The 18,356-nt window shown below is 42.6% G+C and overlaps 1 protein-coding gene across 2 annotated transcripts in view; it reads left to right on the top strand.

Annotated features, from left to right (window-relative positions):
* The window catches only part of gcn1 (GCN1 activator of EIF2AK4), a 278,383-nt gene that overhangs the window by 76,203 nt on the left and 183,824 nt on the right, over positions 1-18,356 (top strand). Inside the window, exons 1-3 of one of the 2 annotated variants that reach the window (XM_059983223.1) lie at positions 7,534-7,615; positions 11,945-12,047; positions 12,821-12,884. In XM_059983223.1, the coding sequence (XP_059839206.1) occupies positions 7,598-7,615; positions 11,945-12,047; positions 12,821-12,884 (185 nt within the window). In that variant the 5' untranslated portion in view covers positions 7,534-7,597. Of the gene's footprint in view, positions 1-7,533; positions 7,616-11,944; positions 12,048-12,820; positions 12,885-18,356 lie in introns of those variants that run through there. The other variant, XM_059983222.1, reaches the window with a different exon arrangement.

Below are 18,356 nucleotides of genomic sequence, written 5' to 3'. Positions count from 1 at the left end.
GTGAAGACTTCACAATAATGCAATTATATACAGCCCTCCCAACAGTAGCTGGGATGTGGACTAGAGATTACAACAGGAAATAAAAAAGGCATGTCAGAAGGGCAATGCTATGATAGTCATAGGAGATTTTAACATGCACATCGATTGGGAAAATCAGGGTGGTAATGGATCTCAAGAGAGTGAATTTGTTGAATGACTATGCAGAGGCTTTTTAGAGCAGTTTGTTGTTGAACCTATTAGGGAACAGCTATACTGGCTACACTAGAAAATGAGGCTAGAGAAATAATAACAGGGTAAAAGGAGATAGCAGTGAACTAAATGAGTATTTTGCATCAATCTTCACTGTGGAAGACACTAGCGGTGTGCCAGGCGTGACGGAGGAGAAATGAATGCAATTACAATTACAACAGAAAAGGTACTCAAAAAGCTAAAAGCCCTAGGGTACATAGGTCACCTGGACTAAGTGAACTGCACCCTAGGGTTCAAAAAGAAGTAGTGGTAGAGATTGTAGAGGCATTAGTAATGATCTTTCAAAAATCATTGGTCTCTGCCATAGCTCTGGAGGTCAGGAAAATTGCAAATGTCACTCCACTTTTTAAGAAGAAAGCAGAAAGCAGAAAGGAAATTATAGACCAGTTAGCCTGACCTCAGTGATTGGGAAGATGTTGGAGTTAATTGTGAAGGATGAGGTTTTGGAGTACATACTTGGTGACACATGACAAGATAGGACAGAGTCAGCATGGTTTCCTTAAGGGAAGATCTTGCCTGATCAACCTGTTGGAATTCTTTGAGGAGATTACAAGCAGGATAGATAAAGGGGATGCAGTGCATGTTGTATATCAGGAATTTCAGAAGGCCTTTGAATTTCATAAGGTGCCACACACAGGGCTGCTTACTAAGTTTAGAGCCAATGGTATTACAGGAATGTTACTGGCATGGTTACGGCACTGGCTGATTGGTAGGAAGCTGCAAGTGGAAATAAAAGGATCCTTTTCTGGTTGGCTGCCAGTGACTAGTGGTGTTCCACGGGGGTCAGTGTTGGGACCGTTTACTTTTTATGTTTTATATCAATGATTTAGATGATGGAATAAATGGTTTTGTTGCCAAACAGAGATGATACACACAGTCTGTTCCTTAAAACCTTAGAGGAGCACCCTCCTATGCAGGTCTTCTCTCTTACTGTGTGCTGTCGGCTGTAGGTTCTCTGTTAGTCATTTAATTTCCCATTATCTCTAGCATACTTGATGTGCTTTTACCCTTTGATTTTGTCTGCTGACTACCTACTTCAAGAGCTATCTTACCCCGATCTTTAATTTTAATTTGATTATTTGCCCAAATGATTTCCTGGATAATGATGTGATCCATTATCTATTAATGAAGTACTTTGAACTTTTGAATCCAGAGTTCAAGGCCTAGAGTTCAGTGATCTGTGAGTCCTGGGGTTGATATTGAAAATTGAAGCCTGAAGATCAATTGGAAGTCTGGAAGTCAAGGCTTGATGGTCGGAGTCCCGAGTCTCTGAATCCCTGCAAGTCCAAGACTGCCGAAGGCTGAAGGCCTGTCCTGGGTTTGAAGGACCTTGAATGTGGGTGGGTAGGTATGAGGGAGGAACAGGGATTGTTTTGCTGTTTTTGTTTTCTTGCTTGTTGTGCCCTATGTTGCTCTGCTAAGCATTCTGGGGAAGCAATGTAAGCACTGGAATGTGAGCGACACTTGCGGGCTGCCCCACCACATGTTTCTCACACAAACGGCACGTTTTGCTGTATGTTTTGATGTACATGTGCAAATAAATCTGAATCTTGAAATAACATGAGTGAAAAGCAAATGGTGCAGATGTTGGAAATCTGAAATAAAAAAGAGGATGGTGGTCATGCAGCATTTGTAGAAAAAGAAACAGTAAATATTTCAGGGAGGAACAAGACTCTGATGCTGGAAATTGGAGCAAAACAAAAATGCTTGAGGAATTCGTTGATCAGGCAGGTTAATGTTTTGGGTCAAGACCCTTCATCTGGACTGATAACCAGTGTAAATAGATGGAGGGAAAGGTTGGAGTAAAGATAGGTGAATAAGGGTAGGGCTAGAGGAAAAGGAGGCGGCGTTGATAAGCAGATAGGGGAGGGGAGTGTGGAAATGACACCAGAAGCTGAGAGGAGATAGGTGAAATTGACAAAGGCCAGGGGTAGGTGGAAGTGACATAGGGCAATGAAAGTAAATTAGCACTTTGTCACTTCACCTATCTCAGGCTAGGTGGAAAGTCAGGTCCCTCCAGATGAGACAACAGCATTAACTGCTCCACGTGGCCATCCATTGCTACCATTTAGGTAAAAATTATGGCATTCAAAGGCAATGTACAGAAGCACCATCAGACAATATTTGACAGCTCAGAGTAAATAAAGTTTTGTGCTCCACCAAAGGTTATCTGAAAGATGGAGGCACAGAGAGATGGAAGAATTTCCAGAATTTACACAACAGCCAGTGACAGTTAGAAACAGAAGGAATTGGAATCATTCTACAGGCCAGGCCATATCTATGGAAAGAGAACCAGAACCCATGTTATTGTTCAAATTCTTTTTCATTCATTTTGGATTAAAGATGGGGATGTGGAGCAACTGCACTTTCTCTGTACCTGCAAATCCATATTCTGATCATGGCCTGAAATGTTGACTGTTTATTTATTTCCATTGATGCTGCTTGACCTACTGAGTCCAGTAGCATTTTGGGTGCTTTGGATTTCTAGCTTTTGCTGAATCTCTCATATTTACCATTTTCTACATTCTCTTTTTCTTACTACCTTGATACCATGATCTATCTGGAATGCACATGAAATAAAAGCTTTCTCCTGTATCTCAGTACGTAAGACCATAAGACATAGGAGCAGAATTAGGCCTTTTGGCCCATCGAGTCTGTTCCACAGTTCAGTCATAGCTGTTCCTTTTTCCCCCTCCGTAGCACCACTCAGCAGCCTTCTTCCTGGAACCTTAGATGCCATGTCCAATCAAGAATCTACCAATCTCTGTCTTAAATACACATGACGACCTGACCTTCACAGCTGCCTGTGGTTACAAATTCCATAAATTCACCACCCTCTGGCTAAAGAAATTTCTCTGCATCTGTGTTTAATGGAGGCTCCTCTATCTCCTCTATCCTGAGGCTGTGTGCTCTTGTCCTAGACTCCCCCATCACGGGAAACATCCTTTCCACATCTACCATATGTAGGCCTTTCAACATTTGAAAGGCTTCAATAAGAATCTCCCCTCGTCCTTCTAAATTCCTGCGAGTACAGACTCAGAGCCATCAAACATTCCTCGTATGATAACCCTTTCATTCCCAGTTATCCTTGTGAACCTCATCTGAATCTTCTCCAATTCCAGAACAACTTTTCTTAGATGAGGAGTCCAAAACTGTTCACAATACTCAAGGTGAGGCCTCACCAGTGCCTCATAAATCCTCAGCATCATATCCCGGCTCTTGTATTTTAGACCTTTTGAAATGAATGCTAACATTGCATTTGCCTTCCTCACCACCAACTCAAACCTACAAGTTAACCTTTAGGTTGTTCTGCATAAGGACTCCCAAGTCCCTCTGCATCTCAAATTTTTGGATTTTCTTTCAGTTTAGAAAAAAGTGTTCATATTTATTTCTATGACCAAAATACATGACCATGGATTATCCAACATTGTATTTCATTTGCCACTTTCTTGCCCATTCTCCTAATCTGTCTAAGTCCTTCTGCATCCTACCTGTTTCAACATTACCTGCCCTTTTACCTATCTTTGTATCATCTGCAACACTTGGCAACAAAGCCATCTATTCTATCATCTAAAACATTGATATGCAGCATAAAAAGCAGTCCCAACACCAAACCCTATGGAACACCACTAGTCACTGGCAGCCCAGCAGAAAAGGATCCTTTTATTTCCACTCGCAATCTCCTAACTCAGCCAATGCTCTAACCATGCTAGTAACTTTCCTGTAATACCATGGGCTCTAAACTTAGTAAGCAACCTCGTGTGTGGCACCTTATGAAAGTCAAAGGCCTTCTGAAAGTCCAAATATACAACATCCATTGCATCCCATTTCTCTATCCTACTTGTAATCTCCTCAAAGAATTCCAACAGGTTCACCAGCCAACATTTTCCCTTAAGGAAACAATCCTGACATTGTCCTATCTTGTCCTGTGTCACCAAGTACTCCAAAATCTTATCTTTAACAATGGACTCCAACATCTTTCCAACCACTGAGATCAGGCTAACTGGTTTATAATTTCCTTTCTGCTGCCTTGCTCATTTTTAAAGAGAGTGGGGTGATATTTGCAATTTTCCAGTTCTCTGGCACCATGACAGAATCCAATGACTTTTAAAAGATCATTACTAAAGCCTCCACAATCCCTACTGCTCTCTCTTTTCTCTTTCAGAACCCTAAGATGCAGTTCATCTGGTCCGGGTGGTTTATGTACCCTTAGTCTTTTATCTTTTTGAGCACCTTCTCTGTTGTAATAGTAACTGCATTCATTTCTCCTCCCTCACACCCTTCAACATCTGGCACACTGCTAGTGTCTTCCACAGTGAAGACTGATGCAAAATACTTATTTAGTTCATCTGCCATCTCTTTGTCGCCTATTATTATTTTTTTGGCCTCATTTTCCAGTGGTCTTATGTCCACTCTCACTTCTTTATTATTTTCTTACATACTTGAAAAAGCTTTAACTATCCACCTTGATATTGTTTGTTAGCTTGCTTTCATATTTCATCTTTTCCCTAATGATTCTTTCAATTGCTCTCTGTAGGTTTTTAAAAGCTTCCCAATCCTTTAGCTTCCTACTATTTTTTGCTTTTACATTAGCTTTGACTACCCTTGTCAACCACAGTTGTACTATTTTACCAATTGAGTATTTCTTCATTTTTGGAATACATCTTTCTTCATCATTTTTCCCAGAATCTCATGCCATCGCTGCTCTGCTGTCTCCCTGCCAGCATCTCCTTCCAATTTACTTTGACCAACTCCTCTCTCATACCACTGTAATTTCCTTTACTCCATTGAAATACTGCTACATCAGACTTTACATTTTCCACATCAAATTTCAAGTTGCAGTCAGTCATATAGTGAGCACTAAGGATTCTTTTATCTTAAAAAGTTCCCTAATCACCTCCAGTTCATTACATAACACCCAATCCAGTACAGCTGATCCCCCAGGAGCCTCAATGACAAACTGCTCTAAAAAGCCATCTAGGCATGCAACAAAACCACTCTCTTAAGATCTGATTTTTCCAAGACTATCATAACATTGCCCTTTTGACATGCCTTTTCTATTTCCCATTGTAATCTGTAGTCCACATCCCAGCTACTGTTGGGTGGCCTGGATATAACTGCCATCAGGGTCATTTTACCCTTGCAATTTCTTACATCAACCCACAAGGTTTAAACACCTTCCGATCCTATGTCACCTCTTTCTCTTGATTTGATGCCATTCTTTAGCGGCAGAGCCACACCATCCCCTCTGCCGACCTTCCTATCCCTCCGATACAACAGGTTATCTACAATAAACCAATATCAGATAGGGAGGCAGCGATTTCTGAGGGTTATTGTGCTGGAGGGAGTCACAGATGAGAGGGGAAATATTTTTAGAGGACCTGAGGAGGAAGGATTTTCTTAGAGAGGATGATGGTTAAGTGAAACAACCTGCCAGAAAAAATGGTAGAGGCAGATAAAATTACATTTAAAAGACAGGTAGGACAGGTTTATGGATAGGAAAGGTTCAGAGGGATGCAGGTAAATGGAACTGGCTCAGTAAGTTACGAACATGAGGCTGAAGAGCCTTGGTTTCCTGCTGAGTGACTCTAAGAATCAATGAGCCTTTGAGCCAAGAATAAAAATATTTTAAACCATCAGTTGGATTTGTCCTTAGCTGGCAAACTTATACTTTTATAGTTTGCATCCGCAGCCCGACGCTGATGGAGAAGATCACAAAGGTTCCTCAGACCAAGGGTGTAGCTATGGGCACTCACACGGGCCCCAGCTATGCCTGCCTCTTCGTCGGTTATGTGGAACAGTCTATGCTCCAAATCTGTACTGGTACTGCTCCCCAACTTTTTCTTCGCTACATTGATGACTACATTGGTGCTGCTTCCTGCACCCATTCTGAGCTTGTCAATTTCATCAACTTTGCCTCTAACTTCCACCCAGCCCTCAAATTCACTTGGTCCATCTCAGACACTTCTCTCCCATTTCTCGATCTCTCGGTCTCCATCTCTGGAGACAGACTGTCCACTGACATCTTCTGTAAACCCACTGACTCTCATAACTACCTCGACTATACCTCTTCCCACTCTACCAAATGCAAAAATGCTATTCCCTATTCCCAATTCCTCTGTCTCTGCCGCATCTGCTCCCAGGATGAGGCTTTACATTCTAGGACATTTGAAATGTCCTCTTTATTTAAGGATTGAGGTTTCCCTTCTGCCATCATCAATGATGCCCTCACCTGCACCTCCTCCATTTCCCGCAATTCGGCTCTCACCCCATCCTCCTGTCACCACAACAGGGACCGAGTTCCCCTTGTCCTCACCTACCACCCCACCAGCCTCCAGATCCAGCACATTATCCTCCGCACTTTCACCACTTTCAAAGGGACCCCACCACTAAGCACATCTTTCCCTATTTACTTTCTGCAGGGATCGATCCCTCTGCGACTCCCTGGTCCACATGTCCCTCCCCACAGATCTCCCACCTGGCATTTATCCCTGCAAGCATAAGTGCTATACCTGTCCCTACACCTCCTCTCTTACCATTCAGAGCCCCAAACAGTCCTTCCAGGTGAGGCAACACTCACTTGTGAGTCTGCTGGGGTCACCTATTGCATCCAGTGCAGCCTCCTCTACATCGGCGAGACCCGACGCAGATTGGGGAACAGCTTCATCGAGCACCTCCGCTCCGTCCATCACAACAGACAGGATCTCCCGGTTGCCACCCACTTCAACTCTGCTTCACATTCCCATTCAGATATGTCCATACATGGCCTCCTCTACTGCCATGATGAGGCCAAACTCAGGTTGGAGGAGCAACACCTCATATATCATCAGGGTAGTCTCCAGCCTCTTGGCATGAACATTGAATTCTCCAACTTTGGTAATTCCCTCCCTCTCCCTTCCCCCATCCCAGTTTCACTCTGCCTCCTCCTCCAGCTGCCTGTCACCTCTCTCATGACTCTGCCTTCTTCTACTACACAGCGCTTTCCCCTTACATTCCTTCTTTACCTTTCCTGCCTATTCCCTCACTCACCCCTTGATCTTTCTTTCCCCTTACTGGTTTTTCACCTGTCACCTACCAGCCTTCTCCTTCCCACCCTCCCCCCATCTTCTTTATAGGGCCCCTGCCCCCTCCTCCTTCAGTCCTGACGAAGGGTCTCGGCCCGAAACATCGACGACTCGTTTCCACAGATGCTGCCCGACCTGCTGAGTTCCTCCAGCATGTTGTAGTTGATGGAGAAGAGCTGAGCTGGACCATTGCTTGTTAACCAGCAACAGTCCCGCCTCCCGGTTCCAGGCCGGCTACGCAACCCGGAAGTTATTATTCTTTCTCTTCCGGCGTGTAGTGGGAAATGGCGACGGACACGCAGGTCTGTGCTGGCAGTTTTAAAGTTGAAATGATTCTCCTCGGAGCTGTGGTCCGTCTGGTGCACGATGAAGGACTGAGTTAGTATAGTGATCGAGAGACGGATAGACACAGTCCCAGAATATACGGCCGGGGCGGGAGAAAGGGCTAGACTCATCCACGACTGGGGAATGGGTGTGAGGGGGAGGTGGAGTTGGAGGAACGAGCAGAACTCGAGGGATGGACGGCGGAAAAAAAAACGACACGAGTCCTCGAGAGTGAGGGGACACTTTGAAGAGAAAGGCTGACAGGAGATCGGAGTCTCGTAACTTTGTAGAGAGGCAGAGAACGGGATGGAGTGGACGGATAATGGGAAGGAAATGTATGACAGTTACTTCGGAGATAGGCGTACTCACAGTATTGATACAGTGGAGGGAAATTATAACGAAAAGACAAAATATGAAGGCAGGTCATGGATGAGAGATGAGCATCCTTGAATGAAATGGTGAGAAGCTTAGCACTGAGGTGAAGTTAGAGATAAGAAGCAGTGATCTCCTTTTTGTATATTTGGTGAATCCATGTTCATCGTCAGACTTCAGTCGATGTACCCTGTACGTTGACTCTGTGAAGCTTTGAGACCGGTACAACACAGGAAAACATTGATTTATCTTTGTGGTTTCTTATTGCAATGAAGGACATTTTGTCTCCACTTTCTTCTGTTGGAAATGGGATCTGAGCCACCAGTTTCCTGATATCCAAAAGAATGTTCATTGTGGGTTAGTTAAAATTGTATGTCAGCAAGCTACTCAATCCTGTGGAAAGTCGATCATGGCTTACTTAACATGTACATATCTGTTTTCAGCAATAGATGAGGAATTGATTGTGAATTTTTCCTCTTTCCCTCCCTCCCCACCTGCACATCTTTTGGCCAAACCCCAGCACTCAATGAGGTACTTTCTGTCTTCTGAGGTACTTTTGTCAAAGCCACCTGTTGCTGGACAGTAGTCCTTATTTGTTGCCGCAATAAAGTCTTAGTTGGCTGGGTTTTAAGAGTTATTTTCAGTTGAAATAACTGAAATTATAAATCAATAGAAACCAATTGTTATATGGTTATATGGAAATCTGTATAATTCATTTTCAAATATGTATAATTACTGCTTTTTTAATGGTAATATTTTTTGTTCTTGTGACTTAGCATACTTTCAGTTATAATGTAGTAGTAACTTTAATTCATTATCTTTCACTGGGTTATTTTGAGAGAACAATTTCTGTAGAAGGGGGAGGGAGAAATACAATTTATTGGGAGTGTCCGAGATTCCTGATGGTTGCTATTGGTGCAGGCTTATGGTTGTTTATTTTAAGTTAGACCAATATCAGGCCTTGGACAGTTTTGGCAGTGTTGGTTTATTTAGTTTATGTTGCAATAACACTTTTCCAGATGACATTGAAACAGGAGCAGGTTATTTAGACCTTTTACACCGTTTCGCTCTGCGGAAAGATCATGAGGCATTTGTGACCTAGCACTATCTTAATTTTCTTCATATTCCTCTAATAGAATCTAGTTAAATATATTAATTTTAAAAATAACAATTGGATTGGCATCAATTGCTGTTGGTTGGGGAAAAAAATTACAAATTTGGCAAGCTCTGCATGTAGCAGTGTGTTCTAACTTTGTTCTTGAGAGCCCTGGGTTTAATTTTTTAGGCAACCACCTGGTGTCAATTCTATAAGCGGGCTGTCCTATTTATACTATTTTTAAGATTTCAGTCAAATCACTTCTTGACTTTACTAGGGAGTAAAAGAGTAGCCATGTTTATTAGCTCTTAATTCTTGCAGTCCAGGTATTTCTGGCAAATGCACACTGCACTCCCTTGAAGGCAAGTGTTACCTCTCCCAAGTTAAGATGCCCAGAACTGCTGGTACGAGTCCAGCTGTACTTTCTTCAGTAAATGTTTAGTAACTTCATTCATTCACAGACAAATGAAAGAAAAGTTGAGTATCTGGGTTGAATCACTTATTTGTACCACCATTTGCTTTTCTGTTCCTCTTTCTCTCAAGTAGATTCTGTGTACATAGTAAGTCTTTTTAAAAAAAATACAAGTTGATATTACTCATTGTGACCTTCAGACTCATGTAGGGTGGAACATTGAGAGGAAAAATAAACTTGAAAAAAGCAAAGAACGGAGGCAATAGACCATTGAAGAGGTTTAAAATGAATGTGCTTAATATGTACAAATATCTTTCTAATGTCTTTCCTAAGTTACAGAGTAGAGTAGAAATTGCAACTGTGTGCCTTGATGTTATGAGATTGCCTTTTTTAATGGAGATTGAATTGATCATTTTCCATTCCTTCATCCTTTCAGTAAATGCATGACTAGAAATTGAATGAATGCCCCAGAGATTGTCCAACCAGCTCAATGTGTCCTTGTTTATTGTTTCTAACCAATCATTGTGAAGGAGTAACTTATCTATTAACACTAGAAACACAGGAGTCTACAGGACATAATTTCAAGGACTACATTCAATGTACTAAAGTACAGTTAAAGTATTAAGAGCATAGAGGATAGAAGTAGTTTTTAGAGGGCAGCCTACTGAGATGGGAAACAGAAATTCAACTTAATGTATGTGAAGTAATGAATTCTGGGAAAAATAACCCAAATGATGTGGTTTTAAAAGTGATGCAGGGAAGGGGAGTTCAGGTTTACAAAATGTGGCAATCACTTCAGATCTTTACTTTTAAGAAAAGTAAAACAAGCTAGTTAGTCTAAATCTTTATACCTCACTGTTGGGTCCTAGCTAGAATATTTTGTGCACCCTAATTTTGAAAGATTAGAGGTGATGCCAATGTGATGAAGGCTCTTTATTTCCTTACAGGCAAAGGTTAAGCTGTTAATGGTGAATGAGGAGAAAATGACATAGTTCATCAGCAAATGGCATACAGATCTGACAAATGTTTATTTCCTTAACACAATTTTCATTATGGGTTGTCTTAAATGTTGTCTTTTTCAATACAAATCTCCCTGCTAATATGTTGAAATTTCTTGCAGTTTTCAACATATGGTACAGTAGGTGCAATCTTAAACTAAACCAGGACAACACAAACAGCCTGCTTTAAAGTAGTTGTCAATGAATGGGTGTGGAAATGATAGTTGGGCATGGGGGGCATAGGTAGAAAAGTGCTCCCATTAGGAAATCTGAGGCTGTTGAATCGTGCCAACTGGAGGCACGTTCATTGTGCATGGGAGCTAAAGAGACATGGCAGTGCAATAATGAAGCAGGAGGTTGTCAGGGTGCTTTCGGTCAGAGTGTGCATTCCTGACCTGCTGTTTGAGTTACCTTTCACTGCTGCAGTAAGCTGCAAAGTATTTTCACAATAACGCTGCTAGAATTGCAGCTTCAATTGGCACAGGTGGTAAGAATCCCCATTCACCAAAACTATTGAAATTGTAACAACACACACACAAAATCCTGGTAGAATGCAGCAGGCCAGGCAGCATCTATAGGAAGAAGTGCAGCCGACATCTTGGGTTGAGACCCTTCGTCAGGACTAATGGAAAAAAGAGAGTAAGAGATTTGAAAGTGGGATGGGGAGGGGGAGACCCAAAATGATAGGAGAAGACGGGAGGGGGAGGGATGAAGCTAAGAGCTGGGAAGTTGATTGACAAAAGGGATATAAGGCTGGAGAAGAGGGAGTATCATTGAACGGAAGGCCTTTGAAGAAAGAAAGGGGGAAGGGAGCACCAGAGGAAGATGGAGAACAGGCAAGGAGTTATTGTGAGAGAGAAAAAAATAATAATTAAAAATTAGGGATGGGGTAAAAAGGGGAGGAGGGGCATTAACAGAAGTTAGACAAATCAATGTGCATGCCATCAGGTTGGAGGCTACCCTGACAGAACATAAGGTGTTGCAACCTGGGTATGGCTTCATCTCGACAGTAGAGGAGGCCATGGATTGACATATTGGAATGGGACGTGGAATTAAAATGTGTAAAATCTGTAACAGTTGTTGACCTATCAGATATGAAGGTTGGCACAATGTTGGTCAGTGCAAATTCGGCATTTTTAGTATCTTGGTTAGTTCAGTTTTGTCTTCTACCCTCTGCTAGGGTCAGTTAGCTTATTTCACATGTTGAATGATCCTTCCTGTGCCACAGAGTGAGGTACAAATCACATTTGGCTACTTCAGTGCCTTGAGTTCACTTCTGTGGGGATAGATCTGGTTCTTTTCATTATTTCATAATATCCATTATGAACCAATGACTGTGGCCCAGCCAGTGGTTTTTTTGTCAATAGCTGTGGGATAAATAACTTGATTAGGGAAATACAAAATGAAAATAATATTGATTAATTTTCAGGTTTCAGACACTCTCAGGAGGTTTGCTGCTAGAGTGACTACAGCCAGTGTTAAAGAGAGACAGCAGATACTTTCTGATCTTGGGAGCTGTGTTAACGACAAAGGTAGGTAAATGCTTCTCCAGGAGTAAGCAATCATGTTTTGTTGGAGAGACATTGTAGATCCTGAATTAGAATTGTAATTATGAAAATGCTGAAAGGCACGGTAGCTTTGGGCACTTGGGGTAGGTGTTTCAGTTCCCAGTAATGTCCTATGTCGACTGTGCAGGTCCTGAGCCCCCACTTCTCAGTGCTGAGTGGCTGCAGCTCTCATAGGCAGCTGCTGCTTATCAAATCATGGGGGGCTGAGCACCAGCAGCACTGTCAGTGCTGCTCTTCTCCATGTAGTGCGATGATGCCTACTAGTATGGGTTCAGTTTGGTGCACTCATTCCTGTGAAGTTAGTCAGAGCAACAACTTAGAGTGCATTGGGGAGAGACAGAGGAGCATAAAGGAGGTTGTTAAAGTTCTTAACAAAGAGAGTGGTGGGTGCATGGATTGCTCTGCTGGTAGTGATGGCGGTGGTTAAATAACTCTTAGGTAGGCACGCAGATAATTGAAAAATGTAGGGCTATGTAGGAAGGAAGGGTTAGATTGATCTCAGAGCAGGTTAAAATGTTTGCACAACATTGTGGGCTGTAGGCCCTGTACTGTGCTGTAAAGTCTTATCTTCTATTTTACGTCTGTAATGCTGTTATAATGTGGCAGGAAGCAAGTATGATGCTTCCTAGTGGTCTGTATATCGTCAAGGGTTTTCGGATCATGAATACAGATGAAGACATAGCCATTGGGGTGAGTGTAAACCAGGTGCAGATTGTTGATTTATTTTGTTCTTTCAGATCTGCCTGACGCTGCTGTGAAAGGCCTGTGCAAACTTTTCTGCTTAACGCTTCATCGTTATAGGTTAGTTCCAGTTTAATTTATGTATTCAGCAGCTGTGTGTACCTTAATAAGAGATTACTGGTTTCACATTTTATCTGGATACATTACATTTTTAGTTGTTACTGTTTCTGTTGGTCATTTCATAATTCTACAATCCTTCTGCAGCAGCTTGAAGGTATCCATTCTTATCTTTGTGTTTCCTGTCATGTTCACTCATTCTAAATCAAACTTGAATGTATTTTTTTGTATATGTCTAGGGGATTTGATCACTGCTGTCATTGATCGTTCCTACTCACTGCAGTAACTACTGAGCAGTGTATAAGGCCATTTCTGAGAGGGTTGAAAGAGCAGCTTAGGAGGGTTCATATTAGCCCATGCTGAGGAGGGCAGAGGGTGTTGGTAAACCACGAGTTTATATAATCTCTCTACTGGTTTAATATTGCTCAGTTTTACTTATTTTTTATTTATTGAGACACAGCACAGGAGGTCAGCGGGTGACGCTCATGCAGTGAGTACTGTTTCAGATTCGCTCCATAACCTTTACTTTTTTTAACCTTTGATCACCCTTATTCAACTTATTTTTACCTACACCAAAAGACTCTTACTATTTTTTTGGATTTATCGTTAAGAGTTTATTGTGAATTTTTGAGGATATGCGCTCAGAAATGTCTCTTAGATCTAAAGAACGGCAACCTGGGTGGAACCCGAACGGTAACGGAAAGAAGCAAGCTAATTCGCAATGCACAGAATTAACTTATGAATTGTTTCTGGAAGTTATGGATAAAAAGTTTTTTGAACAACAACAAATTTTTAAACAAGATATAAAGGCTTTTATAACCATATAACATATAACAATCACAGCACGGAAACAGGCCATCTCGGCCCTCCTAGTCTGTGCCGAACTCTTAATCTCACCTAGTCCCACCTACCCGCACTCAGCCCATAACCCTCCACTCCTTTCCTGTCCATATACCTATCCAATTTTACCTTAAATGACACAACTGAACTGGCCTCTACTACTTCTACAGGAAGTTCATTCCACACAGCTATCACTCTCTGAGTAAAGAAATACCCCCTCGTGTTTCCCTTAAACTTCTGCCCCCAACTCTCAAATCATGTCCTCTCGTTTGAATCTCCCCTACTCTCAATGGAAACAGCCTATTCACGTCAACTCTATCTATCCCTCTCAAAATTTTAAATACCTCGATCAAATCCCCCCTCAACCTTCTATGCTCCAATGAATAGAGACCTAACTTGTTCAACCTTTCTCTGTAACTTAAGTGCTGAAACCCAGGTAACATCCTAGTAAATCGTCTCTGCACTCTCTCATTGATAACTTTCCTATAATTCGGTGACCAGAACTGTACACAATATTCCAAATTTGGCCTTACCAATGCCTTGTACAATTTTAACATTACATCCCAACTTCTGTACTCAATGCTTTGATTTATAAAGGCCAGCGTTCCAAAAGCCTTCTTCACCACCCTATCTACCTGAGACTCCACCTTCAGGGAACTATGCACTGTTATTCCTAGATCTCTCTGTTCCTCTGCATTCCTCAATGCCCTACCATTTACCCTGTATGTTCTATTTGGATTATTCCTGCCAAAATGTAGAACCTCACACTTCTCAGCATTAAACACCATCTGCCAACTTTCAGCCCATTCTTCTAACCGGCATAAATCTCCCTGCAAGCTTTGAAAACCCACCTCATTATCCACAACACCTCCTACCTTAGTATCATCGGCATACTTACTAATCCAATTTACCACCCCATCATCCAGATCATTTATGTATATTACAAAAAACATTGGGCCCAAAACAGATCCCTGAGGCACCCCGCTAGTCACCGGCCTCCATCCTGATAAACAATTATCCACCACTACTCTCTGGCATCTCCCATCTAGCCACTGTTGAATCCATTTTATTACTCCAGCATTAATACCTAACGACTGAACCTTCTTAACTAACCTTCCATGTGGAACTTTGTCAAAGGCTTTGCTGAAGTCCATATAGACTACATCCACTGCCTTACCCTCGTCAACATTCCTCGTAACTTCTTCAAAAAATTCAATAAGGTTTGTCAAACATGACCTTCCATGCACAAATCCATGCTGGCTACTCCTAATCAGATCCTGTCTATCCAGATAATTATTAATACTATTTCTAAGAATACTTTCCATTAATTTACCCACCACTGATGTCAAACTGACAGGTCTATAATTGCTAGGCTTACTTCTAGAACCCTTTTTAAACAATGGAACCACATGAGCAATACGCCAATCCTCCGGCACAATCCCCGTTTCTAATGACATCTTAAAGATCTCCGTCAGAGCTCCTGCTATTTCTACACAAACTTCCCTCAAGGTCCTGGGGAATATCCTGTCAGGATCCGGAGATTTATCCACTTTTAAATTTCTTAAAAGCGCCAGTACTTCCACCTCTTTGATTGTCATAGGTTCCATAACTTCCTTACTTGTTTCCCACACCTTACACAATTCAATATCCTTCTCCTTAGTGAATACCGAAGAGAAGAAATCGTTCAAAATCTCTGCCATCTCCCTTGGCTCCACACAAAGCTGACCACTCTGATTCTGTAAGGGGCCAATTTTATCCCTCACTATCCTCTTGCTTTTAATATAACTGTAGAAACCTTTCGGATTTACTTTCAACTTATTTGCCAAACCAACCTCGTATCTTCTTTTAGCTTTTCTAATCTCTTTCTTAAGATTCCTTTTACATTCTTTATATTCCTCGAGCAATTCCTTTACTCCATGCTGCCTATATCTATTGTAGACATCCCTCTTTTTCCGAACCAAATTTCTAATATCCCTTGAAAACCATGGTGCTTTCAAACCTTTAACCTTTCCTTTCAACCTAACAGGAACATGAAGATTCTGTACCCTCATAATTTCACCCTTAAATGACCTCCATTTCTCTATTACATCCTTCCCATAAAACAACTTGACCCAATCCACTCTCTCTAAATCCCTTCGCATCTCCTCAAAGTTAGCCTTTCTCCAATCAAAAATCTCAACTCTAGGTTCTGTCCTGTCCTTCTTCATAATTATATTGAAGCTAATGGTATTGTGATCACTGGACCCGAAGTGCTCCCCAACACATACATCTGTCAGCTGACCTATCGCATTCCCTAACAGGAGATCGAACACTGCCCCATCTGTAGTCGGTACTTCTATGTATTGTTGCAAAAAACTATCCTGCACACATTTCACAAACTCTAAACCATCCAGTCCTTTTACAGAATGAGCTTCCCAGTCTACGTGTGGAAAATTAAAATCTCCCACAATCACCACCTTGTGTTTACTACAAATATCTGCTATCTCCTTACACATTTGCTCTTCCAACTCACGCTCCCCATTAGGTGGCCTATAATACACTCCTACCAGTGTTACTACACCCTTCCCATTCCTCAATTCCACCCAAATAGCCTCCCTAAAGGAGCTCTCTAATCTATCCTTCCAAAGCACCGCCCTAAGATTTTCTCGGACAAGCAATGCAACACCTCCTCCTCCTCTGGCCCCTCCTACTCTATCACACCTGAAGCAACTAAATCCAGGAATATTTAGTTGCCAATCACACCCTTCCTGCAACCATGTTTCACTAATAGCTACAACATCATAATTCCAGGTATCCACGCTTTAAGCTCATCCACCTTTCTTACAATGCTCCTAGCATTAATAGACAATAGACAATAGGTGCAGAAGTAGACCATTCGGCCCCTCGAGTCTGCACCGCCATTCTGAGATCATGGCTGATCATTCACTATCAATACCCAGTCCCTGCCTTGTCCCCATATCCCTTGATTCCCCTATCCATCAGATATCTATCCAGCTCCTTCTTGAAAGCATCCAGAGAATTGGCCTCCACCGTCTTCCGAGGCAGTGCATTCCACACCTCCACAACTCTCTGGGAGAAGAAGCTCTTCCTCAACTCTGTTTTAAATAACTGACCTCTTATTCTCAATCCATGCCCTCTGGTACAGGACTCTCCCAACATCTGGAACATATTTCCTGCCTCAATCCTATCAAATCCTTTAATTATCTTAAACGTTTCAATCAGATCCCCTCTCAATCTCCTCAATTCCAGCGTGTACAAGCCCAATCTCTCCAATCTCTCTGCGTAAGACAGCCCTGCCATCCCAGGAATCAACCTAGTGAATCTACGCTGCACTTCCTCAAATGCCAGAATGTCCTTCCTTAAACCTGGAGACCAAAACTGTACACAATATTCCAGGTGTGGTCTCACCAGGGCCCTGTACAAATGCAAAAGGACATCCTTGCTCTTGTATTCAATTCCCCTTGTAACAAAGGCCAACATTCCATTTGCCCTCTTCACTGCCTGTTGCACTTGCTCATTCACCTTCATTGACTGGTGAACTAGGACTCCTAGGTCTCTTTGCATTTCTCCCTTACCTAACTCAACACCGTTCAGACAATACTCTGCCCTCTTGTTCCTGCTTCCAAAGTGGATAACTTCACATTTATTCACATTGAATGACATCTGCCAAGTATCTGCCCACTCACTCAGCCTATCCAAGTCTCCCTGTATTCTCCTAACGTCCTCTTCGCATGTCACACTGCCACCCAGTTTAGTATCGTCAGCAAACTTGCTGATATAGTTTTCAAAGTAGATACATTTAAGATACTCTCCACCCCCTCCTCTCTTTTCATCCCTAACAATGCATTCAAATTTATTATCCTTTTCTTTCTTCTCCCCTACATCTTCGGGCTGAGCGCATCCCTTCTCCATCACCTGCCTTTCCTCCCTCACACACTGTCTATTTACTTGCTCTACTGGTGAACTAACCTCCTCTCCCATGATTTCCTCAAATTGATTCCCACCCCCCCCCCCCATCTTACTAGTTTAAAGTCTGCCCTGTAGCCCTAGCAAACCTCCCCGCTAGGATATTGGCTCCCCCCAGGATTCAAGTGTAGCCCGTCCTTCTTGAACAGGTCATGCCTGCCCCAGAAGAGGTCCCAATGATCCAGAAACTTGAATCACTGCCCCCTGCTCCAATCCCACAGCCACGCATTCATCCTCCACCTAATTCTATTCCTACTCTCACTGTCGTGTGGCACAGGCAGTAATCCCGAGATTACTACCTTTGCGGTCCTTCTTAACTGCCTTCCTAACTCCCTATACTCTCGTTTCAGGACCTCTTCCCCTTTCCTACCTATGTCATTGGTACCTACATGTACCACGGCCTCTGGCTCCTCACCCTCCCACTTCAGGATATCTTGGACACAATCAGAAACGTCCCGAACCCTGGCACCAGGGAGGCAAATTACCATCCGGGACTCCCGATCACCTCCACAGAACCGCCTGTCTGAACCCCTGACTATCGAATCCCCTATTACTCTGGTCCTCTTTCTTCTATCCCTACCCTTCTGAGCTACAGGGCCGTCCTCTGTGCCGGAGGCCCGGCCACTGTCACTTCCACCAGAAAGGCTGTCCCCCCCCCCCCACCCAACA

The sequence above is a fragment of the Hypanus sabinus genome, chromosome 10 (genome assembly GCF_030144855.1).
Source record: "Hypanus sabinus isolate sHypSab1 chromosome 10, sHypSab1.hap1, whole genome shotgun sequence".
In the NCBI taxonomy this organism is placed as follows: domain Eukaryota; kingdom Metazoa; phylum Chordata; class Chondrichthyes; order Myliobatiformes; family Dasyatidae; genus Hypanus; species Hypanus sabinus.
The sequence above is the reverse complement of the archived record's forward strand: the minus strand, read 5'-3'. Positions and strand labels throughout refer to the sequence as shown.